This window comes from Colossoma macropomum, unplaced genomic scaffold (assembly GCF_904425465.1).
Source record: "Colossoma macropomum unplaced genomic scaffold, Colossoma_macropomum, whole genome shotgun sequence".
NCBI lineage: Eukaryota > Metazoa > Chordata > Actinopteri > Characiformes > Serrasalmidae > Colossoma > Colossoma macropomum.
Genome location: NW_023494787.1, coordinates 13,197,318 through 13,223,727, shown reverse-complemented (window position 1 = coordinate 13,223,727; position 26,410 = coordinate 13,197,318). Strand labels below are relative to the sequence as shown.

Genomic DNA, 26,410 nt, shown 5'->3' with positions numbered 1-26,410 from the left:
ACCACACAGCCATGCTGTTCATTATGTGCAACCGGTGAAGACTAAAGGCGGGTTTTCACCCATTTAGTCTACAGCAATTAAGCCCCATCTGTTTACAATGAAATTATAAGCAGTGTTTCAGCCTGGACTGCTTTTTGGCTGCCCACAGTATAGGCCGTCCAGTCAGAACAGAGCTCATTTACATATAATCAGTAACAAAAACTGCTTATCTTTAATTAGGGATTCAGAGAGGTTGATACAATGGTCATATAAAAATTAATTATAACTGTTTTTGTTATGTAAAGTGATAAAAAGGTCATAAATGGTCCTCAGGGACAAAAATAAAAGACAAGAAAAATGTAGGGTAGAGGTCCTTTGAAGAGGCCCTTCCTGAACCGTTTGAGGAAGCACATGGTTAGCTGCTCCCTCCAGAAGTGATTAAGAACTAGGAAGGAAGGGTCAACAAAACTACTTTTGGAAGAAAAAACAGAAAATAAATGCTGAATAGCATTTGCTTAATGGTGATGGTGGTCTGGAGGGAGGAAGTTTGCTGTCTGAAGCTCAACAGCCTAATGGAACAAACTGCACTGAATACCCTGTTAGGGAAATCTGAGCTGACTACTCTACTGTTCAAAAGCTTCGAATCACTTGCCATTTCAATATTTTTTTATAAATAATTTATACAATGTCAATGTAAATATGACAAACTATTCAGCAATTGCTATTTTTAGATGTGTTGTTGAATATTTCAAGTACTATGTGAACAAGAATTTATGATATTTATGAAATTTATGAGATTACACTGTAATTACCTATTAACACATATTTTTGTCAAGTTATCTGCCTTGAGATTTGATCTGTATTTTTGGAATACACTGAACACCGATGTTAATTTTATTATATACAAATGCATTGGATTCTGTGACATCACGAAAACAGTGAACTAAAAATGGGCTGTTTTTGCAGCGCAGTGTCCACATCTGTATGGAGATTGTATGGTGTGGGGAATAAATTGCATGTTCTGAAACTTAAACCATGATTCTGTCCTAAATCACTCTCTCTCTCTTCTATTTCAAACAATTGAGGAAAAAGTGAGGAAAAAATGCGATTTGGTCCCTTTAAATATTCCCATCTACCTACCAGGAAAAGAAAGCTTGAGCACATCACTCCTGTCTTATTTGCTTTATACCAGCTTCCTGTCAAACTTCTCCTTGATAACAATATATTGTATAATGTAATGGCCTGGTATAGTGCTCTGTGGAGTGTTATAGTGCATTACAACATAAGGGCGTATCTGTTCTTATGAACAGATATTATAGTGCGTTTTGGAACCTGACCTTATCTTGCTTTATAAAGTGTTATGTAACTATAACTATTTAACCCTTTTACCAAGCCAGGCCCAAAGTTTATTACACACTTAACAACCTAAGAATAGCTCCATTAGTTTGCATTGAAGTCCCTGTAGTTACTGAATAATAAGCCTTAGTATGTAATAAGCCTGGAATAGTAAGGGGTTAAAAGCAATAATACAAGCTTATGCCTGGTATTATAAGGTGTTTTTTGTGTCATATAACACCTTTTAAATGCATATAAATGCAGCTACTTAAGAGCAATTATACAAGCTTTTGCTTGTTATTATAAGGCACTATGCATGGCAAATAATGTCTCACAAATGCATTTATAATGCATCATAAATACAGGATTTATAACAAGTGTTACTATTTTTTATATACCTCCTAAATTTTGAGCATTGCAGAGAATATTAGGAATGCAAACTTGATAGATGCTTTTAAATCCAGATTAATAACATATTTGTTTAAGCTAGCATATCACTGTTGTCAGAAGAAAACCTCGTATCTCCATTTTTTTTTTGTTTTTCAGTTTTTGACATTATTTGAAAATGCCTGCTGCTCCTCATATTGTTTGTAAATTTCAAAAAGAATGGACCAAAAGAAATGGTCCAAAATGACTTAGAAAAAATTCTGGTTCCATTGACTTACACTAAAAGTAAAGTAGTTTTTTCCTTCTCCTGTAAAGTTACCATTTTGGAGATACGAGGTTTTCTTCAGACAGCAGCGACATACCAAGATTATTGTGATTCATTTTCTCTTGTTGTTTATACTGTTATTGTAGAGCGTAGTGTTTTTAGCTTTCCAATGTTTTACGTATATTTCTATGTAAAGTACTTTGAGATTTTGTGACTAAATTGAAATGTGTTGTTATTATTATTATTATTATATTATTAAATGATAAATCTCTCAGAAATACAGACTTTAAATTCTAGGCTTACAGGTAGTAGTAACTCTTTTTAAATTAGTCATTTATGTTCAAAATGAAGTAGTTAGCATATCCTGTATGTGTCCATATAGTGAGATGTGATCTCAATGAAAGCTTGTCCATCTCAAGAAGAATATAAGCATCTTGCTTTGCTACAGCTGTATGCAAATTTTGAGGAGCCTTAATCAAATAACCTGTTTTGTTGATTTTCTCAGTGTAAATAAGTGAACACATCCTCTACAGAGAACAAGCTTCTGCACATTTTAATGCACAATTACTGTTTGTTTGCTGAATTTAACATATTGGGGAAAAAAAACTATAAAACTAAAAATAAAAAAATACAATCTGGCAAGTGAAAAAGAAAGAGAAATATTTTTTAGAATGGCAAGAAAATGGCACATTTAAGAGAGAAAATCTACAAAACATGTCATTTGACCAGAGGTGCTCAAACTTTTGCATGCGATTGCATATAAACTACAATGTACATGCATTTGAAAAGCAGGTTAAGGGTGTGGCTGCTTTACTTAAGAGTGACTTCATGTATATGATCACTCTGTCCACTACCAAGACCCAAAAATAGGACCTTGTCTGGTTTATATGAAAGTCTTAAATAATACATAATACATAATTGCAAAATGAAATATCTTTGATTAAGTTTCATACGTTTCCTCAAGGCTGTATTAATAATAAGCTAAAATTATCATCACTGTTAATATTTGATGAACTATTAAATTGGTTTTGTGATATTTTGAGACTGCTGTGTTAGACCTTTCACACTGTGGGAGGTAAATTTTCAGCAGTAGACTACAGCATCGCGAGAGACCGCCTCTTAGGAGAAGGGGAGGTGTTGTGTGTGAACGTTTATGTCTCAGAGCGAATCATATTGGCAGGAGTGTGTGAAGTGCAATGGTGTGTGAAAGTGAGATGGCTTACAGTAGAACTGATTGACACCTACAAACTGCTCCAGAGTTCAGACACCCTGCTAACCTGAGCCGACAGGGAGTCTACTGTCTCTGCAGTAGTGCGGTACTTCATAAAAACGCAGTGGGAGCTCGCGCCATATGAGTCAGAAATTTTATTACACTGTTCCAAAGCATAATGAACTCAGTTTTTAACATCATCTACTCCTCTGTATCATTTCATATATCTGACGCACTCTGGGCCAGATGTACTGAGACTTTTGTGCGAGTATCAGGTGCAATTTCAGGTGGATGTTATGCACAAAATTGGCAATTTCTGCACCAAAAAACCCCACAAAATTAGTGTGTATTGTATCGTTTTTATTGATTTTTCCAGAGGTACTTCTGATAATATTAGATATATAATAATCCACACATAGAATGAAAGGGAAAGTTAAAGCAAAATAAGTGAAGAAAGTAGGATACATTCATCATCACTGAATGTGTTTGGAATACTTGAATTAAATACAGGCAGAAAATACAACCAACTTCTAAGACTGAACTTTGAAGGTGTGGAAAAATATCACTGCAGATTTCTTAAAAAAAAAACTGAAAGCAAGGCTTCAGAAAAGAGTGGATGAAAAGTTAAAGATTGGACGCACTAAATGCTGAAAAAATATTATATTTAGTTGTTAACAGGGATGCATTGATACCGATACTGGTAAATACTAAATGTGTTACTCTTCCTCACACATATGCATTAAAGGGAGGATCACGCAAATGATGGTCACAGACTATGGAAATGTGGATGATTACATATACCGTTAATAAAGCTTGGGCAACTAGAAGCGGACAGTTTTGCATGAACTTTAAATGAGCGGCAGTGTCTGAAAAAAGACAAAGGCACAGGCCTCAGAGACGTGCTTAAAGCATATTCACCACCAGCATGGCACTATTTCAGCTCTCAGTTTGAAAAGATATGGTGGCACTCCACAGGTCTCTGATGAAGCCTCTGCTCGCCTTCACTCTTCCAGCTTAGTAGCATCTTGTGATTGGGGGAGACCAAACTAGCAGGTAGAACTGGACACAAAAAAACTGATCAGAGAAAAAAACCAGACGAAGCTTTATTGTCATTCCTCTGAACATGGCCAGGTTTTGAGCAAAGACCAAGTTATAGTTCCTTCAGAACCACAGTGCAAAAGTCAAGATGTACAATAAATACAGACAGTAAACTGTTCAGTTCACCAACCATTAGCACAACAGACATTAATGCACAGCTCTTAGCAGCATTAACTATTTCATAGATGTATTGTTCAGCAGAATAAACTGAGTAAACTGAATCTTTAGCAGCACATTAAATTGTCAAGAGTGCTGACAATGTGAACAATAGAAAGTGTCTTCGTGTGAAGTGAAATGTAACGTCTCTTGTGTAAAGTGAATAGGTGCTGTAGGTGGAGAACAGCAGACGCCGTCGAGTTCTTCTCAGTCTGGGTTTGCTGTGGATCAGTAGTCGAAGGGCAGACCTGGTTAAAATGCACAGTGGAGGCCGGACGTCCACTAAACAGCTGATAGGGGAAGAAGCAGCCGAATTGGCCTGTCAGTCTCAATCCTGCTTCACCAACCAGACAGGGCCTGTGCTATACATTTCCACAGGCCAAAATTGGCTATGCATTTCAAAGGAGATTATGCATTTAGCTCAGCCAACCTTGAGACAATGACCTGATCTCAGGGCCTTCTAGCATCAATGAGGCTGCAACCGCAATTACATTTTAGGATTAGACAAAACTCATGCGTGTGATTCCTACTCATGGACAAATATTGTGCTTTGCTTTGGCTAGGCCTGTCACTGGCCATTAAATTAGAAATCAAGTAGTTTGCTGATTCTCTTGATGACTAATTGAGTAATTAGAAAACAAAAAAATGAACTGAACAATAACAAAACATGCAGAGGCTTCCAGCAATTACAAAACACAAACCCTTCCCAAAACAGTTGGGACGGTATGTGAAATGCTAATAACAACAGAAAACAATGAATTCAGTTCTGTTTCTGTCTGTATGAAACTGAAAGCAGTTTGATGCTTCATCTTACGAACTTTATAGTTTTTCTTGTTAACATATGCTTAATCCAGATTTGATGTCTTGAACACATAAAGTTGGGAGATGAACAGGTTTACCATTGTGTTACATCACCTTTTCATTTATCAACACTTCATATTTGGTGACCAAAGATACCAACTGATCCAGTTTTATACACAGAAATTTTTGCCCTTTTCAATTATCCTTTAAGGCATAGTGTACAATTCTGGAGAACTACTGTTGATATTTGAGCTCAACAGCAAAACAAATACGCCCCTTTCTTCAGTGCTTCTTCAGAAGCTCTGTGCCCCAAATTCATGGACGTACATTGCCAAGGTGAACGTCACTGGGCTAGCAAACTTGTTTTATTAGGTCTCCGTGGCCAGAAAACCCTTCACAAACATTACACAAAGAAATACCATGACATAACATTAGAGCGAACAATGACATAGCAAGTGATGTAACTAATGTTAGCTAAGTTGTGGGTTGAAAAACTGTCATTACAGTTGCTGCTGTGAAGCTAACCAGCTGCTATCACAAACAATACAAAACAATTCTGATCTATTGGTTCTGTAAAACAGCAAGAATAAGTTAACGTAACCCACCTGTCCAGCAGGAGTAAATTTCTTAACGTTCACATTTCATGCCTATCAACTCTCGATAAAGCTGAAGTCAGCTTCTTTTTCGCCAGCTTCTTGTCCAAATTTTCCCATTTCACCTTAAATGGTGCAACAGTTAGGCTATATTCAGGTGCCTCAGCTTCTTGTTCGAGTTCAGGCACCATAATAGAACTGCTGAACATTTTAAGGTGGAACAAGAAAATGCAAACGGGAAGCTGACTTTAGCCTTGTCAACTTTTGGAGGTCTATTAACACAGCTCTTCGCCCTTGCCTGATCTAAGAACTTCTTTCTCAATCTTGGCTCTTCAGATTGTCTCCTCTTTGGCTGTTTTTTTGGCCATCTCTCCTTTTTAACATTGCGTGGCGTTCAGCACGTAGGCCAGGGGTGTCCAGGCTTTTATTCCAACAAAGTAGATGCACGCATGTAGGTGTTGAAGACTGAGACCATCTGATTAAACGAGTGTGTGTACCCCTGCTTCTTTGGACGTGAAACCTGCTTCCACTCCACCGCTTTGCGGATAAGATCGGGCACCCCTAACATAGCCCCTTCCCTTCTCCCTGTCATTTGCATGAGCATGAATGTTGCTGATTGGCTAGAATAGTGTAGTGTTTCTCGTCCTGAGCCACTTTGCTTATTATTCAGTAACTATAGGGACTTCAATGCAAACTGGCTGAGCTACTCTTAGGTTACAGAAGTGTTCAATAAAACTTTGGGTCCTGGCCATTTAAGACATTAAAGTGCTTTTGGTGGATTTTTACACAACACTAACCCCCAGTTTAGTCAGTGCCAGCTCCCACCCATAACTTATGACCCCCCTGTAGCACAGTGCTCCTTAAGTGTGGAAGGCTCCTGATCACAGAGGGCCGAAGCATTACATCGCAAAATGTAATAAATCTTGTAAGACAGAAGCCTGACAACAAATTTAAAAGTTATTCCAGTTGTTATAATATCTTGAAGAACAGATTATATTAGGAAGGCTTGTGTGGTGGCACAGATCAGCTGTTCATGACTGCAGTCACACAGTTCTCCTTAACAGAACCTGTACCACTGTACTTATACTTAAGTAGAAATATGAGCCATGAGAGGCCATGCATTACTGCGATTTTATCATGGGGAAGTGTGTTCTAAAACTCCCTTTCCTGTAATAAAATTGCAGTAATGCACAGCCTCAGGTGGGTTTTGCTTTTATAAAAGGGTGGCCAACATAAAATATGATAAAATACACAACTTTTCAGAAAATATTTTTTTATTAATAATAATCGACATAAATACGTTTTCCACCAAGAAATTTAGTTCCTTTAGAGTACGATATTGTTGCCAAGCAACCATGGACCGCTGAATGAGGAGACCATTCGGTCACCCATCACTGTACTACAGTCATTTCATAAATATTTTAACGTTTTGTCATATAACAATGAACATATGATAACACAGCATTTTTAATGCAAAAACCTTCGCTTTATAAGTACTTTTTGGTCACCAGATTACCACTACAAGTCTTATTTAGCACCAATCCAGCGGCGCCCCTCCTCTCACACTGGGGCTGAATCTCAAATGTCTCTCTGCTCCCTACATAGTGCACTATATAGGAATTGAAACACTGGATCCTGCAGCCCAATGGTGCAAAATACAGCTAAGAAATAGTCATTTGGGACTCAACCACATCCACACTCGATAAATGATGCACTGTTTGGCTGAAGGGGCTAGAATTTCCAAACTTTCATAGCTAGCACACTATTTAGGGCATACAGAGCCATTTGGGATTCAGCCTGTGTTTGATGCTACTTGCCATGTGAAGTGTGTAAGTCATTAAGGGGAGATTGTTTAGCCTTTCATACTGCCGCTTTACAGTTAAACATATTGTAAGTACTTTAGTTCAAGCCAGTGACGGTAATGATGGAGTGGTTTAGGCTGTTAGCTATCTCTTAGCCTGTTAGCTAGCTGACCAGCCTAGTTCTAGTTAAGAAAATAAGTTGCCAGTCCCTCAGTTTAACCAAAAAATGGGTTCTTACTTCATCAATATACTCAGTGGTCAATGTGAGCAGCATTACAGAGATTATTCTATCAACAGCACAAGGATTTTTCATGACGTGGCGCAGTGATACAGAATTATTGTGAGGCGGTCACAGGTGTGCATATATCATATATTTTACAGTGGCTGTGAACGCAGTCAGATTGTAGGACGCAGTCAGATTGTAGGACCGGATCTGTTTCATTATTAATATTTAACCCCATACAAACCCGTTTTTTATTACACTTCTATAAAGAAAAGCTCCATTAGTTTGCATTGAAGTCTGTGTAGTCAATGAATAATAAGCCTTAGTACGTAATAAGTCTGGAATGTGTTCCTACTTCTGTGAAATAATGACTGAAGTAAAAGTAAAAGTACCTTCCCAATAGAAAAACAACTTATAGAAGTACAAAAGTAGCGGCTAAAAAAATAATTTAAATACTGAGTAAATTTGCAGTGGAACTTTCAATAGAGAAACCATGTTTTGTTCTACTCTATTAACCTCTTTTTATGCACTCTTAGTCTAAATTAAAATGATAAACATCAAAGGTAACAGGTGTGTCCGTTCACAAAGCAGCACAGATGCTCTCACTAACTGAACAGATTTAAATTAGTAACTGAAAGGCAATGAAAGTGAAGGTCAGTGAAGTTAATTAAAAGATATTATCATTTGAAAAAACTCTGGAAAGCACAAATCCATAAAAAAACACTTGAGTACATGAAACTGACTAAAACAACTTGTTCTTATTCACCTCTGATGACCAGCAAACAGCATAAAAAATCTTTCACAGATGGAGCAAAGTGGGTTTACTTGAAAAAGAATCTTTTTCCACAAAGGCTTTGAGTTTTGATGTGAGAACATTTCAGACCATGAGGAGATTTTGGCTTCATCCAGACCAGCAGTCATTTCTGAGTTTCTGATACTATATTGATGATGACTTGTTTGTTTTTTTTTGTGCTGTATCACAACATTCCTGTTTGTTCTTGTCTGTCTCTCCATTTGCCTGTTTAATGCCTTTGTTGAGATCTGTCTGAATCCTGATAAACCTCTATGGGGGAAACGTTTCATCACCCACTGATCTCCCTCTCTCTCTCTTTCTCTCTCTCTCTCTCTCTCCCTCTCTCTCTCTCTCTCTCTCTCTCTCTGTCTTGCTCTCTCTTATTCTCTCTGTCTCTTTCACTTTATCTCTCTCCGTTCCTCCCTCTTTCTCTCTCTCTCTTGCTCTATCTTATTCTCTCTCTGTCTCTTTCACTTTATCTCCCTCCTCCCTCTCTCTCTCTCTCTCTCTCTCTCTCTCTCTCTCTCTCTCTCTCTCTCTTTCTCTCTTTTATTCTTTTCCTGTCTCTTTCACTTTCTCTCCCTCCCTTCCTCCCCCTCTCTCTGTCTCTCTCTCTCTCTCTCTCTGTCTTTTTCACTTTCTCTCCCTCCCTTCCCTACCCATTTTCAATGTTTACCAAAATAAAAAATGATGCAATTTATTATTATTTAAACCTCAGATTTCTTGGCCTTTTCTCATTTTCTGTGAAATAACACATTTTTAATGACTTCACACTGTTCACCCCCTACACATTTATATTACATATGTGGTGTTGGGCTGAACCCACAGGGAATAAAAGTGTGGAGGTGCTGTGTCCTTCACTCTGTTCTCCTCCTACATGGCCTGCTGTTAGTGTGTGTGTGTGTGTGTGTGTGTGTATGTGTTTGTATGTGTGTGTGTGTGTGTGTGTATGTGTGTGTGTGTGTGTGAGGGTGGACAACCTGGACAGGCTGCTGACTGGCTACAGCTGCTAAAGGAGAACCCTACGCTGGACACTTGTGATATTTTAAACATCTGGTCTTTTTACATAAATTGTCATGACTGTATTTATTTAAAAACAACAATGTGGTGGGTCCACCAGACCACTGAGTAACACACACATCAACACCATGCAAGGGTTAACATGGGGAGAGAGAGAGGAAACTCACACAGCTCTGCTCTGCATGCCAGATTTTCTGGATTTTGATGCACTTTTAAGATATCTTTGCAAAATTCTAGATGAAACCTTTCTATGGGATTTATGTCCCCATACTTTATATGATTGTTCCCCATACTGCACTAAAATATAAAGGTATGGTTTTAATGACATAATTATATATCTGTTATATCTAATATACTATCTAATATATATATATATATATATATATATATATATATATATCTTTATGGTACAACCTTAACGCATGTCACATCCGTGTGTGAAGAATTCTGTTTTTTTATTCCCAATTTTAATTGCACATTTGTTATCATCATAGCTGTGTCCTAATTCAGGGGCTGCATCCATCGAAGGACGTGGTCTACAAAGGTGTGTCCTTCGAAGGCTGCATAGACCCGCGAAGGCTGAACTGAAATGATAAGGTCTGCGCTACGGCTGATTACCATTTGTATTGTAACATTTATATCGTTAGCTATTCAACTCGGTTTAAACCCAGTATTCATATTCAAGTGTCTCCTCAGCCACCGTTTGCTATTCTGCTGACGCCGCATTTTCTCACCGGCACGCAATGAACCTCAGGATATGTTAGCTGGGGAAGGTTTTACCCGTTGAATTCTTCTTTGAGGAAGAAAGAAGGACACATTTCTCGGCCGCATTTGAAGGAGCCTTCAAAATGGGACAGCCTAGTCACACCGCTGTGACACAGGCCTTCAAATGCAGCCTCTGAAGGATGCAGCACCTGAATTGGGACTTATATTTGGATTTAATTATATTACAAAGTTTTGTTGTTTCTTCTTCTTCTTCTTCTTCTTCTTCTTCTTCTTATTATTATTATTATTATTATTATCATCATCACCATTATTTTATTATTTATTTTTATTATCTTATTATTATTATTTTTATTATCTTATTACTATTATTATTATTATATTATGATCTTGCTCGCTCACTCTTTCTCTGTCTCACTTCCTTTCTCTCTCTCTCTCTCTCTCTCTCTCATTCTCTCTCACTATCTGTCTGTTTCTCTCACTCAAACTGAATCAAATTAAGTCAGACGTTAATTGGTATAAAGTGGGAACGCTATGCTGCTAAACTTGCTGCCAAAGCAATTTATCTTGATTGGTGTTGTTATTGTTAATATTCATAGAAGAATCTCACAGATAATAAAGAATGAAAAGCAAGCTTGGATTATAACTCTCTCTCTCTCTCTCTCTCTCTCTCTCTCTCTCTCTCTCTCTCTTTCCCCCTTTGCAGGTCTCCTTCTTTCTCTTTATAGTCTTTGTGGTTTACACCATGCTGCCATTCTCCATGCGGGATGCCGTCATTGCCAGTATCCTCACCTCCTCCTCACACACCCTGGTGCTCAGCATCTGCCTCTCGAACACCGCAGAGCACACAGAGCCGCTCGTCTGGCAGGTAAACATGCATCATATGATACACTTCCGATCAAAAGTCTGGGAACATCCAGCTTTTTACAGAAATGTTGGTAACACTTGTACTCTGCTACATAACATTGACATAACCACTCTATGTCATGGCAGAAGTCTTCTGTTGTCATGACACATTTTTAGTAATTTGGCAATGTTATGTTTAGTAATATAATAGTGTCATTACTGTTAAGTTTCATGACAGATTCTATAGTGTTTCATATCATAACAGCTTATGTCAGATGCTAAGTTTTGCTAAGTGTAGTCATGACATCAAACTTTATGACATATGTCATGACAATAACCCATAGTGGTAACATGAAGCTGTTAATTTCTGAAATCTGTCATGAAATCATGGTTATGTTGTGTTAAAAGTGACACAAAATGTGTTAAAGCAGGTATGTGTGTTCATTCTTTAGAGAGTAATAAAAACAGAAAGTATATTTTCTTTGATTCGTAATAAATGTACTTATTTACTTATATTTTGTTAACATACATTCACTCCAAACTGCCAGCAGCACATTCCAAAACGCTGGGACAGGGGCATGTTTACCACTGTATTGCATCACCTTTTCTTTTAACAGCACTGATTAACGTAGTCATTTGGAGACTGAAGATAAACTGATCCAGTTATGGAATAGTTTTTTTTTTTTCCATTGTTCTATTAAACAAGTCTTCACCTGTACGACCATGCTGGGCCTTCACTGTCATATTGTACACTTCACAATGCCCCACACATTTTTAACAGGAGACAGTTCTGGACAGGCAGTCTAGCCCCTGCACCCTCTGATCACACAGCCATGCTGTTGTAGCATGTGCAGAATGTGGCTTGGTGTTGTCATGTCGAAATAAGCAAAGGTTACTCTGAAAGAGGTGTCATCTAGAAGGCAGCACGTTGCACCAAAGTACAAAACCTCGGAACAAAACTTTGTGTCTCCAAAATGGTAACGTTACAGGAGAAAGTAAAAAAAAAAATATATATATATATATATATATATATATATATATATACGCATGTGTGTGTTATATACCATGCAGACTCTTTATTTCCATAAACAATTTGAAAGGTTAACTCGTCAGATCACAATAGACATTCCACTTTGCGTCAGTCAATTTCAGATGAGCTTGAGCCCAGAGAAATTGGCGGTGTTTCTGGATGTTGTTAATATATACGGCTTCCACTGTAAGTAAGTAAGTAAGTAAAGTTTATTTATATAGCGCTTTTTACAACAGGTGTTGTCACAAAGCAGCTTTACAAGGAAATGAGCATTACAAAAAGAAGTCCGGGTCCGAGCCCCCATGAGCAAGCCAGTGGCGACAGTGGCAAGGAAAAACTCCCTAAGAGAAACAGGAAGAAACCTTGAGAGGAACCAGGACTCAGAAGGGGAACCCATCCTCCTCTGGTCGACACCGGATAGTAAACATTGTTAGTATAGAGTATTATAGTACAAAAAACAGGGTAAAACGTGAAGGAAACAATTAATTTGAAAGTACAAAGTACAGTCTCAACTTGCATTTGTGGATGCAGTTATGAACTTCTGCACCATAGAGGGTGCCCAAAAATCCTTACAATAACTCATTCAGATATGTTATTTTTAGACTGGTGGATTATTGGCTGATTTATTTTTTGGAAAAGTGGTGAGCTTCGACCTTCATCCTTGCTCATAAAGGACTGGGCCTTTTCTACATGCTTCTTTTATGTTCAAGCATAATTGCATCACCTGTTTAAAATGTTTTTGTACATTTTACAATTTTTCTAGTCTTAAATTTCATCATCTTCATCTTTAACCGCTTAATAGAGATAGGGTCACTGTAACAATGATTTTGATAAGATAAAACATTAAATCTCTTGTTTTTATACTGTTTTTGTTAAAAACAGGTCAAGGTCATTGGTTTCTGTTTTTAATTGCTTACATTTTTGGAATTGGGCCATATATTAAAAGCACTATTTTTTATAACTCAAATATCAAAACTAGTCACAGGGCACACACCTCTTTTTAGTTATGATCACAAATATTTACATGCTATTTTTTCCCAACAATAAACCTGCTTCTTTTATATGTTAAGTTACTGCAAACTGAAAAATGAAACACGCTTATTTGTGAAAATGAGGCTTTCCCTAACTTTGACTGGGTAAGTGTATGTGTTGTGAATGCAGGTGTCCCTTCATTGCTATTTTAATTGCTAGGACAACAAAATAGGCAGCTGGTACCAGCGTGTGCCACTTGAGCACCAGAAAGTTGTAAATAGGACGCAGCTTGTCCTATAAAACTTCGTCAGAGCTATAGAGACCTAGTGTGCTTCATCTCTCTCTGTTGCAATGCCATTTTGGTGGCCTAGCTGTTGTGGTCTTGAGTGGTGGGCGTGTTTCTCAGGCTGCTGTGGTCTGCCAGAGGGACCTGCAGGCCAGACGGCTTCCCCTGTTTAATGACACACTTCATCCTGGCCAGAGCTGAGCGTCTGGCAGAGCTAAACCCAGAAAGATCCCACACTCAAGCCATGCCGCCGGTCCACGCCAGGCTAATCTCTGAGGACAGGCTGCTCTGTTCTTCTAGAAAGTGACCCAGTTAAGCAGCTTTATTTTGAGAGATATTGATGTTTCCTTTAACCTGTAAATGCAAGGCTGTTTCTCCAGCTGTTCCTACATATTTCAGGTCATTAGCATCTGGGCATACATCACAGTGCATGAATCAAGGCAAACTGCCTTAATAGTGTAAAAGTGTCAAAGCATTTTACTGACAATAACAATATGCATTTATCTATCTATCTATCTATCTATCTATCTATCTATCTGTATATATATTGCTGTTGTCAGACGAAAACCTTGAAAAAACCTACTTTACTTTTAATGTAAGTCAATGGAACCAGACTTTTTTCCAAGCAATTTTGGGCCATTTTTTTAGTCCATTCTTCATGAAATTTACAAACAACGCAAAGGGTAACAAGTATTTTCAAACTATGTCACACAAGGTTTTTTTCTGACAACAGCAATAACAGTAATAATAAAATAATTGTTCCATTTATTGAAGATAAAGATTTACTCAAAGTCTATTTCACCCGTGTGAAAAAGTAATTGCCCCTCTAAACCTAATAACTGGTTGTACCACCCTTGGCAGTAACAACTGCAATCAAACGTTTGCGATAACTTGCAAAGAGTTTTCACATCACTGTTGAGGAATTTTGACCCACTCTTTGCAAAATTATTTTAATTCAGCTACACTGGGGGGTTTTGAGCATGAACTGACCGTTTAAGGCCTTGCCACAGCATCTCAATGGGATTCAAGTCAGGACTTTGACTCGGCCACTCCAAAACCTTAAATTTGTCTCTTTTGAGCCATTGAAAGACGGACATGCTTGTGCGCTTCGGATCATTGTCCTGCTGTATAACCCAACTGCGCTTTTGAACTTTGGGTCACAAACTGATGGGCAGACATTCTCCTTCAGGTTTTTCTGATAGAGACCAGAACTCATGGCTCCATCAGTTATGATAAGATGTCCAGGTCCTGCAGAAGCAAAGCAGCCCCAGACCATCACACTACCACCATCATGTTTGACTGTTGGTATGATGTTTTTATGGTGGAATGTGGTGTTAGCATTACATGTTACAAGATGCTTTTTGGCAAATGCGAGATGAGCCTTCATGTTCTTTTTGGTCAGCAGTGCTTTGAGTCTTGCAGCTCTCCCATTGACGCCATTTTTGCCGTGTTTCTTTCTTATTGTGGAATCATGTACATTAACCTTAACTGAGACAAGTGAGGCTTATAGTTCTTTAGATGTTTATCTGGGTTCTCTTGTGACCTCCTGGATGAGTTGTCAGTGTGCTCATGGTGAAGTTTTGGTAGACCGGCCCCTCCTGGAAAGCTTCACTACTGTTCCAAGTTTTCTCCATTTGTGGATAATGGCTTTCACTGTGGTTCGCTGGAGTCCCAGAGCCTTAGCAATGGCTTTGTAACCCTTTCCCGACAGCTTTCTGAGACCTTCTAGCCGCTTCACATTGCCAGACAGGTTCTATTTAAATGATGTTTAGATTCAACAAGTCTGGCAGTAATTATGCATGGGTGTGGCTAGTGAAACTGAACCCAATATATATGTTTGCATGTATATATGTATGTGAAATATATGAAATAAAAGGGTAAGGTAGAGGGAGAAATACAGTTACTAGCGACTTAAAGTATGCATTTCAGGGTTTAAATGTGTTAAAGGAAATGTGTTCATGGAAAACCAAAATGATTCTTTAAATAAAAGAGTTTAATGTAGTGTTTAAACATTGTTACAAAATATCAAAACGCTGATTGTCACGTCCAAACTAAGCTGCAAAATAACAGATTTTTAAGAAGACGACAGCCGATCATTCTGATTGATAGCTCATTTACATATAGCTTAAACACACAGTAGCAAAAACCAGCTCTCAGCTCTAAGAAATAAAGTTCATGTAAATGTGAAATATTTCTTTACTCTATTTACTGAAATACTGTAAAAATGTAACATATGGGTCCTTTAAATGAGAAACCAGTTATTCTTACTCAAGAACACCAGTGCTCATGTGCTGGGTGTTGAAACGTCCTTGCAGAACTCCTCGTACTGGCCCACTTAGTGAGGAAATCTGAGCTTTTTCTGAAATTTAATGTTTTAACCAGAGGTTAATAGTGGCAGCGGTCGCCACGGCAACGCTATGGTAACACGAAGGGCTTGGATGCTGTCGAAAAGCAGAGCATTTTCTTTCACAGAACCCTCAAACAGCGACCTGCTGGTTCCCCATTAAGCTCAAGCAGTGTGCTGTTTGGACGGTTAGAGCGTTTTGCCTGTATTCCTTCATTAAGAGGCCTTTACATTCAGACCTGCCTTGACATCTGAGTCAAATCTTTGAGGTACTCTAACCACAATCACTTCTGTCTAATGTTTGCGAGAAACTGCCACTGTTGAGCTCTCATTAACACTTTATTTTGATAGTCCACTCTAGATGCTTTGTGGATACTCAGTCTGTCTTTAACTAACATTCACCTAAATATCTATTAAATGCAACTGACCGTGAAGTTGGGTGTGATAGATTTTATCAAATTTAGCCCTGACCTTAAATGCTAAACCCTAATATTACTTCAGCACAAAACCTACAGCTGCTCCCCACATTAACTCTCACCTTAATGTTGCTGAAGTATCTCCATAAAGTCTTAATAATTGAAGTACTTGTAGATCATCTTTAGGAGATCTTCCAAATAAAGTGTGACCAAACTGGCGCTTGAGACCCCTCTCCTTCAGACCTTTCAGGTTTTTCACGCTCTCTCTGTTCTTCCACTGAAAATAAATTAACCACACTTAGATTACAGGACTCTTGAGCAGGGGCTTAGTATCATATTTGTATGTCGTAAGTCAGCGGTGTGATACCAGGACTGTGAGTTTGTTTTCTAATTAAAGCAGGAGTGCCTCACTGGCCCTGATCTGTTTTCAACCTTTTATGGCTACTACTCAGTAATTACAGTTAGCAGAGTGATATATTAACAGAGCCCTCTGCCTCTAAGTCCACACCTAATAAAACTCGCTTTCTCTTTTTTAGGGCAGCCCCTCTGAGACCACAGCCTCATTTCCATATAAAACACACTGTACATAAGAAATGTACGAACGAGACATTCTACAGAAAAACTGCACACTATTGCAAAGTTTACATATTATTATTAAAGCAGAAGACTGGAGAGTGGAGAGCTAAGACCATTTAACAATAAATGGTCTTAAAACGCTGGAGTTGTACATGTAAATGAATGTACAACTGCTAATTCACCAACCTTGAAGATTGGCGCACAGACTGCTGGTCACATAGCAACACAGACAAGTTTCGCCTAGCTAGTAGCTAATAAAAAGATAAAGAGAAAGATTTAAGATGAACATAGATCATTTGGAGACTAATTATTTGCGTTTATAAACTCAGCTGGTTTCCTGATACGTTTAATCTGCAACGAGAAACTGTCAGACACAGTCAGATTTGTTATTCGCCAGCTTTTTGTTTCGAATTCCACGTTCCACCTTAAATGTTGCAATAGCTAGCTAAATAGTTAGCTACATTCTGGCGGTTCAGGCACAATTTAAGGTGGTACGGGAAAATTCAAACAAGAAGCTGGCGGACAGGAAAAAGACCTTCACCACTTTGAGAGACATTTTACAAGAAATTATTCCACGTTTGTGAAAACGTTTCTTGCCGGAGATGCGAGAAAAGCAGCTATAACTGAGCTAAAGCTTAAAGCAGAGAAAAGTAAGTCTGTGTTTTTGTTTTTATTGTACTTTTTAGCACATATTGACACATATATAGCACCAAAAAGGGTTCTTCTATGTAACAGGCCTGACATCGGTACAATAGAAGAGCCCTTTTTAGTGATATACAGAAACCTTTTCAAAAAGGTTCTATATAGAACCATCTACAGCACATTCTGCGTCAATCTGAAGAACGCTTTCACAACGCAAAGAAACCTTTAATCATGGAAAGGGTTCTTTGAATGTTCTTGGTTAACTGTCACCAGGCACGTCCCTAAAAGACACATGTTCACTGGTCATTTTTTTAGTAAATAAAATGGCTAGATTTGTATTGTAGTCATTGTGACCGCTGTTTCCTCGCATGGCTGGCACATGTTCATGATTCTATGAATAACTCTATCTGGTTCTCATTGTAAACAAAACACTTCAAATCCTTTGTTACTGAGCAGCTGGCAAGATGACACATCAGCAAACAGATCTAATCGCTCGTCAATTCATTAAGATTAAGATTAATCGGTTATTAATTTTATGTAATTGAAAACAATAGTGAGTTTCATGTAGCGAAAACACAATTGCTGTTTTTCGTTGGCTACTTTGGAAGAGAAATGTGTTGATGTGACTCATTTGAATCAAATAAATTCAAAGCACCATTTTTCAGGGCAAGTGGGTCGGACCTGAAATAGCAAGGAAGGAAGAGAAGAATCAGAGGATGTTAAAGAGAGGAAGAGAGATGTGCTCGTCCAAAGGCAAAGCGGAAAAGTAAACAGCATCTCAATAGAATCCACGCTGAATCTGAATTTAATCTCACCCAGCCTCTTCTAAGGACAAGCATGGAGAAATAAAAGAAAGAGGAGCTCCTTGTTGACTGTGTGCTCTTAATTGATGAAGAGCACAGTGTAATTGCCTCTGCTGGACCAGTTTAATCTGCTAATAATGACAGTCTGGCTTACATTGGTGGGAGGTTTTTGGAGGCTAATTAAAATGACTGACATTTTTAGCTCATCTGCACAGTGAGTGAACCTTTACTGCGTGCAGTTTTTATGCCTAAAGCTCACCGAAGCGCAGGACGTTCCTGCCAGTTCGAGACGCTTTCCTACTGTATCTTATGTCATGGTTTATTTTGTGGCTAATGTTTTAAACATTGCCTGCCATTACTGTAAAAATGCTGTATTTTTGTATTCAGACTCTCCACTTTACTCCGAGTGCCTTAGACACAAAAGCAGCTCTCAGATTCGGGGAACATCTCTCAACTGATTAAGCACAGAAATATTTATTTAGAATAGACCGCCCTGCATTTATTTAATATCCAGGCCAAAGAACTATTAAGTGAGTCATTTTGTGAGAAAACATCTATTTAACAGAAAATGACACATAAACCACAACAATTAAATATATAATTTTTTTTCAGCATTGACTGTATCCACTCTCTTTTCCATACAGCTTCTTTTCAAGAGACTTGCTTTCAGTCTTTCAAAGAAATCTGCAGGGATGTTTTTCCACACCTCCAAAGTTCAGTCTTAGAACTTGGTTTTGAATTTTCTGTTTCTCACCATCCAAATAATCCCAAACACATTCAGTGATGTTGAGGTCTGGACCTCAATATTACCTTTTGACTTTCTCCTTCCTTATGTAGAGCGAATTATCTATCATCCTCACAAATATCTCCTCAAAATAAATAACTTGTACTTAATTACCATTTATTTTCTTAATATTATCTTATGAAGTCATGATAGTAACTTGTTTTCTTAAAATGTTGGTGTATCCTGAGAAAGATGACTTATTTTTGAGTGGAAATTAGATTTAGGGTGGTCTCTGACTTTTGTACAGTAGGTGTACAGACTGTAGTCCATCCATTGCTGCACAGTTTCATAATATCAGCCCCCCTCTATTCCTCTATGCAGTCACTAACGTAGCTTTTTATCATTTGAGACGTATTGCTAAAGTTTGGCTTGGTGGAATTTTAGTCCATTCCTCCAAACAAAGCAGCTTCAACTCTGTTACGTTGGTGGGTTTTCTCCAATAAACTGTTTGCTTTAGGTCCTTCCACAATAATTCTGTAGGATTAAGGTCAGGACTTTGACTTGGCCATTCTAAAACATTGACTTTATTCTTCTCTAACCATTCTTTGGTAGAATGACTTGTGTGCTTAAGGTCGTTGTCTTGCTGCATGACCCACGTTCTCATGAGTTTCTACTTACAGACAGATGTCCTGACATTTTCCTTTAGAATTTACTGGTATAATTCAATGATGGCAAGCTGTCCTGGCTCAAATGCAGCAAAATAGGCCCAATCCATGATACTACCACCACCATGTTTCACATATGGGTAAGGTTTTTATGCTGGAATGCAGTGTTTTCATTTCTCCAAACATAAAGCTTCTCATTTAAACCAAAAAGATATATTTTGGTCTCATCCCTCCACAAAACATTGTTCCAATAGCCTTCTGGCTTGTCCATGTGATCTTTATCAAACTGCAGATGGGCAGTGATGTTATTTTTGAGAGAGCAGCAGCTTTCTCCTTGCAACCCTGCCATGCACACTATTGTTGTTCAGTGTTCTCCTGATGGTGGACTCATGAACATTAACATTAGCCACTGTGAGACAGGCCTTTAGCTGCTTAGAAATTCCCTGGGTTCCTTTGTGATCTAGTACGCCTTGCTCTTGGTGTGACGTTTGTTGGTCGACCACTCCTGAGGAGCATAACAATGGTCTTGAATTTCCTCTGTTTGTACACAGTCTGTCTGACTGTGATTGGTGGAGTCTCTTTAGAGATGGTTGTTGTAACCTTTTCCAGCCTGATGAGCGTCAACAACTCCTTCTTCTGAGGTCCTCAGAAATCTCCTTTACGTTGTGAAGATCAGGCTGTGATAGATCCCTGTTCTTTAAATAAAACAGGGTGGTCACTCACACCTGATTGACATCCCATTGATTGAAAACACCTGACTCTAATTTCACCTTTAAATTATCTGCTAATCCTAATGGTTCACTTACTTTCACCACTCACAGACATGTAATAGTAGATCATTTTCCTCAATGAATAAATGACCAAGTCTAATACTTTTGTCTCATTTGTTTAATTTAATTTTTCTATTAAGACTTGTGTGAAAAGTTTTAGGTCAAAGTTATGCAGAAATATAAACAATTCTAAAGGGTTCACAAACCTTTAAGCACCACTGTATTTGGGTGGCGCATCATTCTCAGCACAGCAGTGACACTGACATGGTAGTGTGTGTGGTGCTGGTACGAGTGCATAAGACACAGCGGCGATGCTGGACACACATTAGTATCACTGCTAGGTTGAGACTGGACCACCACCCAAAAATATTCAGACAGGAGAGGCTTATCAGTCATGAAGTGAGGATGGCTAACTCAAAATGTACATCAATGGATGAGCTACAGTCTCTTACTGCACACCAGCAAAGTGGAGCTACAATAGGAGGTTTCTAATAAAGTGGCCAGTGAGTGTAAAGGTAGCTCTCTGAGCATGTCTTGCTAACTGAGATGGTTTTCTCTCTCTATCTGTACAGATCCTGGCCAACATCATCATCTTTATCTGTGGGAACATGGCAGGCGCCTATCACAAGCACCTGATGGATCTCGCTCTCAGACAGACCTACCAGGACACTTGTAACTGCATCAAAGCACCAATCAAACTGGAATTTGAGAAACATCAGCAGGTATGGAAACACGGGATGCAGCAGAGCTTTTCTACTCTGTCTGTAAGCACGTAGAAGTGTGTTTTCAATGTGAAACATGCATGCAAGTATGTAAAGCAGCTGTGATTACTTGATTAAATTTGATTACTTGATTTAAAAACTAATGAATCTATTAAAACTTGCCTTCTCAGTGAACTGGAAGTAATTAGTTGGCAGTTTGCATGATGCTAATGCATATTTTAAAGAGCCCATACCCTACATTTTTCTCATGTTTCCTTTTTTCCACTTTTTATGTTTGCTTGTTTTTATGAGCCAAAAATGAACATAATTAATTTTATATGACCATTTTTCAACCTCTCCTTTTCATTCAGGCTGGCTGTTCATGGTTAAACTTTCACACACCTAGTTGCATGTTGTGAGCTGCCTGCAACATACTTTCTGTTCAACTTGACAGTTACACAAAGCAATTTAAACACAAAGCTGCACACAAAGCATTCAATTACTCTGCTATGTAGCCAAATCTATAGTTATTTACTATATGATTGTGTCTTTTTCCAGCCTTTGAAAATGTATGTTTAAGTAGCCATTACAATTGTACTTGATATCTCACTCATTCTGTCCTAAAAGCACAGCGAGTGCATCAAGGAGCTTGTCTTGCAAGAATAAACAGTGGCACAAGCAGCTGTTCAAACAGCTGTTAGCACTAACTAGCTAGTTAACACAGCTTGTTACAGAAATGTTGCTTTGAGAAACTCGTATTTGTTGTCATGCCTCAGGAAACCCACAAAATGGAAAACTACCAGCCTTGAGTCACTCGCTCTCCTTTTCAACTGCCCAATAAACCATCTTCTGTCTAATAATATAGTGAAATTATTGGTTTAAAATCGACATGATCATGTGAGGCATTACTGCTGTTTTGATTGGTGTCATTGTCATTTTGGCCATGAAAGTTGTTCCACAAATTTGAGACCCTTGCAACCATTGCAACTGAGTTTCAAATGAAGTGCAGTCTGCTGCATATTATGCAACTCAAGTGTAATATAGTGTAATGTAGGTTTCAAGTAATGTTGCACAAAGCTTTCACCATGTAAAGCTAGCCTTCAAAATGAAAAGGCCATTTTTGTTATTGTTCCATTCAGAATGTAAATAAGTTCTGACTATTGTGCCCCATTCAGAAAGCAGTCTTGGCTAAAAACTCCTTATAACTACAATGTGAATGGATGGAGCTAAACTGCTGTAGGCCAAATAGGTGGGTGTATGGACAAGTGTTGGTTTCGTGACATCGCAAAAATAGTGAATTCATATCGGGATGTGTCTTTGCAGCCTAGTGTTGCGATGTAAACAAAGTCATTCAGTGTGGTTTGGTGTGAAATGGTTTATTGTAGAGACACTTACAGATTTCTTTACAGTGGTGCTGATAGGAACCAGGAGTCACAATGTCTACAACACAAATATAGCCATTTTATTTATTATCTAAAACCACCTGTGAGCCTACATGTGTGTTCTAGGTCTGTGCCCAGTGACGGTTAACTGGGTTACTGTGGTAACAGCCCCCAGTGATATTAAAAGGTTATTTTTTTAAGTGTTCTTTTATTATCAGTATAATTACAGTCATGTGAAGAAGTAAGTACACCTCATTAAATGTATGGACTTTTTCAACATATTTGGAGATTTCAGGTCTTCATTTAAACAGTATTGAAAAATAAAGGTGATATAATTTAACAAGTGACACTTAGAATGCATATATGTATATATACATCACTCAAATTAAACTCAGGTGCACTTGATCAGGTGCTAATGATTAGTAGACCGTTAGAGAATATCTTTGAGGAACCAGTTTTATTTAAACCTCAGACATCCTGTCTGGTTTGCGCTTTGTTACTGGAGTGTGTGTATCATCATAACTAGCTTAAAAGAGCTCTCTGAGGCCTTCAGAAAGAAAGTAGAAAACTATGAGTCTGAAAAGGGGTTTAAGATATTCAAAATATTGGAAATCAATCATTCCACTGTTTGGAAGATTGTCTACAAGAGGAGAACACTTAAAACCACTGCCAATTTGTCCAGGCCAGGCTGCCCCAGCAAATTTATCCTGAGAGCAGACCATAAGACGCTAAAAGGAGTCTCTAAGAACTCCAAAATTTCATCACAGGATCTGCAGGTAGATTTTACCAGTTTTGATGTAAAAGTGAATGCATCTAGCATTAGAAAAGACAAATTTGATCTGCATGTGAGGCACTTCTGAGTTCTTGTATGTAATTATGTTGGCAAAATAGTGGTATATGCAGAAAAAAAGGTTACACTTTGCCTTACAACACCCTGCATGTACCTCTCCACCATGAACAGATTTTAAAATTTATGTTTTAGGCCAAAACTTTATCTCAAAACTATCGTAATCCAGTATTTCAGGCCTGAAGCTGTGCATTCACAACCACTTCATGTAATAATTTCTGTGAGGGAGCTTTTAGAGGCATTAAACTCTTCAGATGTCTGGTTCCTATCAACACCACTGTGAACTATTCTGACTGCTCTAAATGACAAACTACTCTAGATGACTTTGTTTATATCTTAGCAGTTTAAAATTGCAGAAATAATGAAAAAAGAAAATTACTAGTTATATTTACTCTGTAATTTGAGCATAGTTTGTTATTGTTAAATCCATTGTGTTTGGCCTTTTTTAAAACTTGGATCACTCCACACCATAATCACAGATTTCCTTAATTACTAATATGATTGATAATGCCTGGCTCTGCAGGTCGGTAGAGTAAGTGTAGCTTCAGGAGGGTGAGTGAGGGCTGGAGAGTAATAGGGGTCTGTGGGGTTGTTAGTATGAGTCATCCATGCAGTTGAACACAAAGGATCATTATGTCACTACAACCGGCTCTGAATCTACCAAGGCCGAGTGAAGCTGAGAGTTGTTTTGGCCAGAAATAGCTCAATAACCCCCACCCTGTCCTTCCTTTCCGAGCTGGGTGGGGTGGAAGTTTGTGTAAGACTTCCTTCTGGCTGCTTTTGCTGCGTTTGTTGGTTTTTATCCTGTGTGAAATGATTAGAAAGAGCCTCTAGGAGGTGATAGTGAAGTGTGTGAGATCCAAGCAAGTAGACAGAGGCTGAGCAGCTGTTGTTATTGTGAAATTATCTGCATATACAGTATGGCGTAAAAGTTAAAAGAGACCAACCTTTTGTTAATTTAATTTCCAGTCAAATGGCCATTAAGCATAAGTTACTCATTTTTTAAAGTCAGGAAAAATTAAAAAATAGAAATTTACACAGAAGCATCAAGTATTACATCTAATCTCCTCACAAATACCTGCTGAAAAATGAATAATTGGTTCTTAGTTGCTGCTTGTTTTCCCAATTTTGACATTCGATGTCATTATGATGACTACTTTTCCCAAAATTTTGACATAGCATCTTGAAATAATGACTCATTTTTGACTGCAAAGTAAATAAATACATGATGCTGTACTGTACACACCTGCAAATGCAACATTTTCCAGATGTCACCTGCGCTGTTGCTCTTTTAGCTCCTTTGCGGTGCAGTTATGCTCCACAAATCTCCCACTTTCCCCACTCTCTGTCCCTGTTAACTCATACAGACACTCTTTTGTTATTTGGCTCCAGGCTTTTATGTTCTGCTGTAATTACCGCTGAGATGGATGGCAGCTTTGCCTCAGTACATCACTAGTCACTCTGGTCTGCCATGTGTGGCACAATGTGTTGGTATTTTTAATGAACGTCATCAGCAGAGCCTGACGGCCCTCTGCTTTTACCGCCACTTCACTGGAGCTGCTCTGTAGATGGACTGATCTCTCGCTACATTAGCTCAGGCCATATCTGCTGACTGACTGTTTCAGTAGCTAAGCGCTTCATTTCCCACTGAGGCTCCACTTGAGGAGGTGAGCTGACATATAGCCTGGAATATGTTATTTATTCACTTACTTACTTACTTACTTACTCACTTACTTACTAGACTACCTGTGGAATTACTTAAATCATTTAACACTAATAATAACAAAAATAATAATAATAATAATAATAATACATACATTTTGCATTAGCTGTGGTGTTCTTAGAGCGTAAAATAGAGGACCCATAAGAAGAGCATTGAAGTCGTAAAGATCCGAAGATATAAATGCGGTCGTTTGTGAAAGTTTAGCATCCTCTACAGAGAACTTAAATATGACATTCTGTAAAATATGCTATTTTTACTATATACTTTTACATAGGACATATTTTATGTTTAATTTTTTCTCTATATGTTAAATTCAGTAAGTAAATGTGCATAAAAATGTGCGGAAGTGTGTTCTCTGTAGAGTTTTTGTTCATTTATTTTCACTTCAACAAAATAAACGAAATATCTCATTTGACCAGAGGTGCACAAACTTTTGCACACAACTGCATAATATGCTTGGCATCAACAAATGTGAGCTATGACTGAATGTGGGCTATATCCTTCAAATCAAAGAATGCAGACTGTCTCATTTTGTTGAAAGTGACACTGAGATTTTAAACCTGTGAAGATGATTAAAAGACATCGTGAGCTGTGTCCACAATAAAGTCAGGCCAATTCAATCACTTCAATTTTATTAGCTAGGTTTAAGGACACTAATACACAATCCAGGATTTAATATCCTGCAAACAATTTTTACGTATTAATTAATTTATTTCTTTATTTATGGATGCCTTTATCTGCCTTTACCTACCACGCTTACCTACTTTTGCAGACACCTGATCGTCCAGCGTTTCTTCTGAAATGAAGAGTTTTAATAACGTTTGTCCTCCTTTACTGCAGTAACAGCCTCTTCTCTTCTGGCAAGGCTTTACACTAGATGTTGGAACATTGCTGTGAGGATTTGATTGCATTCAGTCACAAGAGCATTAGTGAGGTCAGGTACTGATGTTGGATGATCAGTTCTGGAGCTCCTGGAGGTCTTTATACCACTCTAGCCAACAGGCATGGTGACCTTAGGCTCCTGTGCATCTGCTCCAGAGCACCCCTTTCCTTTTGGTCAGTACTTTTCTATGGAGATTATACAAGCTGTGTGTACAATTGAAATGGGTGCTGAATTGACTGACCAGAAGGGCTATCTGGACATTTTTGGGCATGTTCATTTTAATTTTTAATTAATTTTCCCAGCTTCCCAGCTGTAGTCAATTCACGTCAGCAACAGTCTGAGAAACATGTGCGCTGAACCTGAAGCCGATTGTGAGAGTAAATGGCCTGTTTTGATAATAACACGTTGATTTGAA

The 26,410-nt window shown here is 38.2% G+C and overlaps 1 protein-coding gene across 1 annotated transcript in view; it reads left to right on the top strand.

Annotated features, from left to right (window-relative positions):
* The window catches only part of adcy2b (adenylate cyclase 2b (brain)), a 111,835-nt gene that overhangs the window by 33,224 nt on the left and 52,201 nt on the right, over positions 1-26,410 (top strand). The window contains exons 3-4 of the mRNA XM_036566194.1: positions 11,092-11,253; positions 21,032-21,181. Coding sequence (XP_036422087.1) covers positions 11,092-11,253; positions 21,032-21,181 — 312 coding nt within the window. The remainder of the gene's footprint in view (positions 1-11,091; positions 11,254-21,031; positions 21,182-26,410) is intronic.